Source organism: Borostomias antarcticus (genome assembly GCF_949987555.1).
Source record: "Borostomias antarcticus genome assembly, chromosome: 7".
NCBI lineage: Eukaryota > Metazoa > Chordata > Actinopteri > Stomiiformes > Stomiidae > Borostomias > Borostomias antarcticus.
The window spans coordinates 24742811-24745310 of record NC_140240.1 but is presented as its reverse complement, the minus strand read 5'-3'; the positions used below and the strand labels follow the sequence as shown (position 1 = coordinate 24745310).

The window sequence follows — 2500 nt, the reverse complement described above, 5'->3', positions numbered from 1 at the left end:
CGTGTGTGTAAGTAAGTAAGTAAGTAAGTAAGTAAGTTTTATTTATATAGCGCCTTTCACAGCACGAATGCACAAAGCGCTTTACAATACAAATAACACATAAAAAGGGAAGAAAGAGCGACATACAAAATACAATACATACAAAATACAAGGCAATTACGACATACAAAATACATTACAAGGCAGTTACAAAATACAAAAGCGTCTGCTCTGAACGAAAGCCGGAAGGAAGAGTGTGTGCTTAGTTTATTTTTTTTACATTTATTTGTCAGGGACAATATACAAAAACAAGCAAGGAGAAGAGATGCATTGTCCATCCAGATTGAACTATTACTGTAGCTTATTTCCATCTGCCGTCCCTGGGCAGGTCAAGCGTGTGTGCGTGTGTGCGTGCGTGTTTATGTTTGCCTGTGCATGTGTGTGTGCATGCGTGCGCACGCTGCGCGCGCGTGTGTGTGTGTTCCTGCGTGCGGGCGTGCGTGTGTGTGTGTGCTCTCCTGGCTACTCAATCTAGCCTCAGTGTGATTTACGAGCATGACTGGCACAGGGTTCTCCTACACGCACAGCCCGTAAAACTTTATGGTGTGGCTTTTCACCCTGACTTAGTGCTGGCATTATGCGTGCCTCTCACACACACACACACACACACACACACACACACACACAAGCATACGCACATTCTCTCTCTCACACACACACCGCTGCCACAGCTGGCACTGCCAGGGCGGCCCCTGGCATCGCACTGCTCCATGACTCCATCTGCGCCCCCCCCTGGCCCGCGAAAGACGCTGACGCTACGGCTAGCTAGCAGCTACGCGTGAGGCCCCGAGGAGGGGGGGGGGAGAGGAGCCGGCGCACAATCGCCTCGCCGAGGCCCCTGCCGCCGGCTAGCGCCCCGGTGCGAGGAACGCCTGAGGAATTTACAGCTTTACCGAAGTCCGGGGCGGAGGACGGGAGGGGGGGGTCTGTGACTTTTGATGTTCCTTATTGAGACGTATCCGCGAATAAAAACCACGACGCCGGCTCATCTTTCAGGAGGCTGTTTTGAAGTCGGAGCCGATGCGGTTTTGGACAGGTATAACTTCGAAATGGGTCTGACAAAGTGAAGCGGTGTAACAGAATAACTGGACTGTCCCTCTCTCTGAGTCGCCCTTCCAAGAAATCAATAAAGGCACTTCGGCCATATTGAATCAGATGTGGGAGCCAGCGCTCAAAATGACAATGACATTCCACATTTACCCAATATACAACCAGGTCACATCTATCACTTCACTTGCTTTTTCTAATAGTGTTCTCAGGATAATGAGCCTTTGAAATCTGACCATTTCTTTTTCTCTCTCCTCCTCTCTCTTTCTCTCTCTATCTCTCTCTTTCTCTCTTTCTCTTCCTCTCTCTTTCTCTTCCTTCCTCTCCCTCTCTTCATTCCTCTCCATCCCTCCGTAGAGGAAGCCCTGAAGATCCACGGCGGGCCGCCCAAGAACAGCTACATGGAGCAGAGCTTCCACGGGCTCAACCCGGTGCTGAACCTGCCGGTGAGCCCGGCGCGGGCGGAGCAGGCCAGGCGCGACGCCGCCCTCACCGGCGCCCCGCTGGACCGCTGGCTGGACGGCCTGGTGGGCGAACTGTGGGAGGCGGCCGACGTCTGCGCCACCGGGCCCACCGCCTGCCCGGTGACGCAGCTCTGCGCCAAGACCGCCTGGTCCTCCCTCAGCCCGGACCCCAAGTCCCAGCTGGTGGCGCCGCGCGCTGATGGACGCATTAGGTAGCTGGGCCGGCGCCTCCAGCTGGACGGGAGGCCTCGCCGCCCTGAGAGGACGGGACGGTGGTCGAGTAATTTATTTGTGACTTTTTGTTGTTGTTGTTGTTGTCTTTGTTGGAGGAAGGTTCGGGGGGGGGGGGGGTCGGGAGAAGGTCGCTGAGGGGTAGTGATGGGAAGGGTTTGTGGGAAAGTTGCGAACCCTTTCATGTTGTCGCTGGATTTTTACTGTGACTGGCGTAGTGTCTGTCGTAGAGGTAAACGTTGCGTTGCCGAGCGACCAAGGTCACTAGGCTCGCCTTTGAAATGAAAGAGGGAGGCTATATGACATAGTATAAAAATGTCATAATAATGTCCGTTTATTATATTGACATATTATGTCTCAAATGACATTCTATTAGGTGCACTACTGTTAGTGTACACTACTTTCCCGTGTCAGTAGATCAGGAATAGGGTGCCGTTGGAGTGGAACAGGATAGTCGACACTGGTAGTGGTCCAAGGTCTGGAGGCCTCTATATTATAGTTGGCGAGAAGTCTGGTAACTGTTCAAGCTGAGGCGCCTATACCAACCTTTTTCAAAAAAATGTCCAATCCAAGTCAAGGCAGTGTCTAAAATGGTGGCATTTGTGTGGGAGCGGTATTCAGAACAGAAACAAAAGAGGAGCAAGTTGAAATTCCACCTCAGAGGTTCAGCGAAAGTAATCTGTGAACTTCAGTTCCTCGCATCAGTCTTTGCGCACGGG

At 52.2% G+C, this 2500-nt stretch overlaps 1 protein-coding gene across 1 annotated transcript in view; it reads left to right on the top strand.

Annotated features, from left to right (window-relative positions):
* The window catches only part of xylt1 (xylosyltransferase I), a gene marked incomplete at both ends in the record, with an annotated part of 88492 nt that extends 86726 nt beyond the window's left edge, over positions 1–1766 (top strand). Inside the window, one exon of the mRNA XM_084440660.1 lies at positions 1444–1766. Within this exon, the coding sequence (XP_084296786.1) occupies positions 1444–1766 (323 nt within the window). The remainder of the gene's footprint in view (positions 1–1443) is intronic.
* Between the last annotated feature and the right edge of the window lie 734 nt (positions 1767–2500).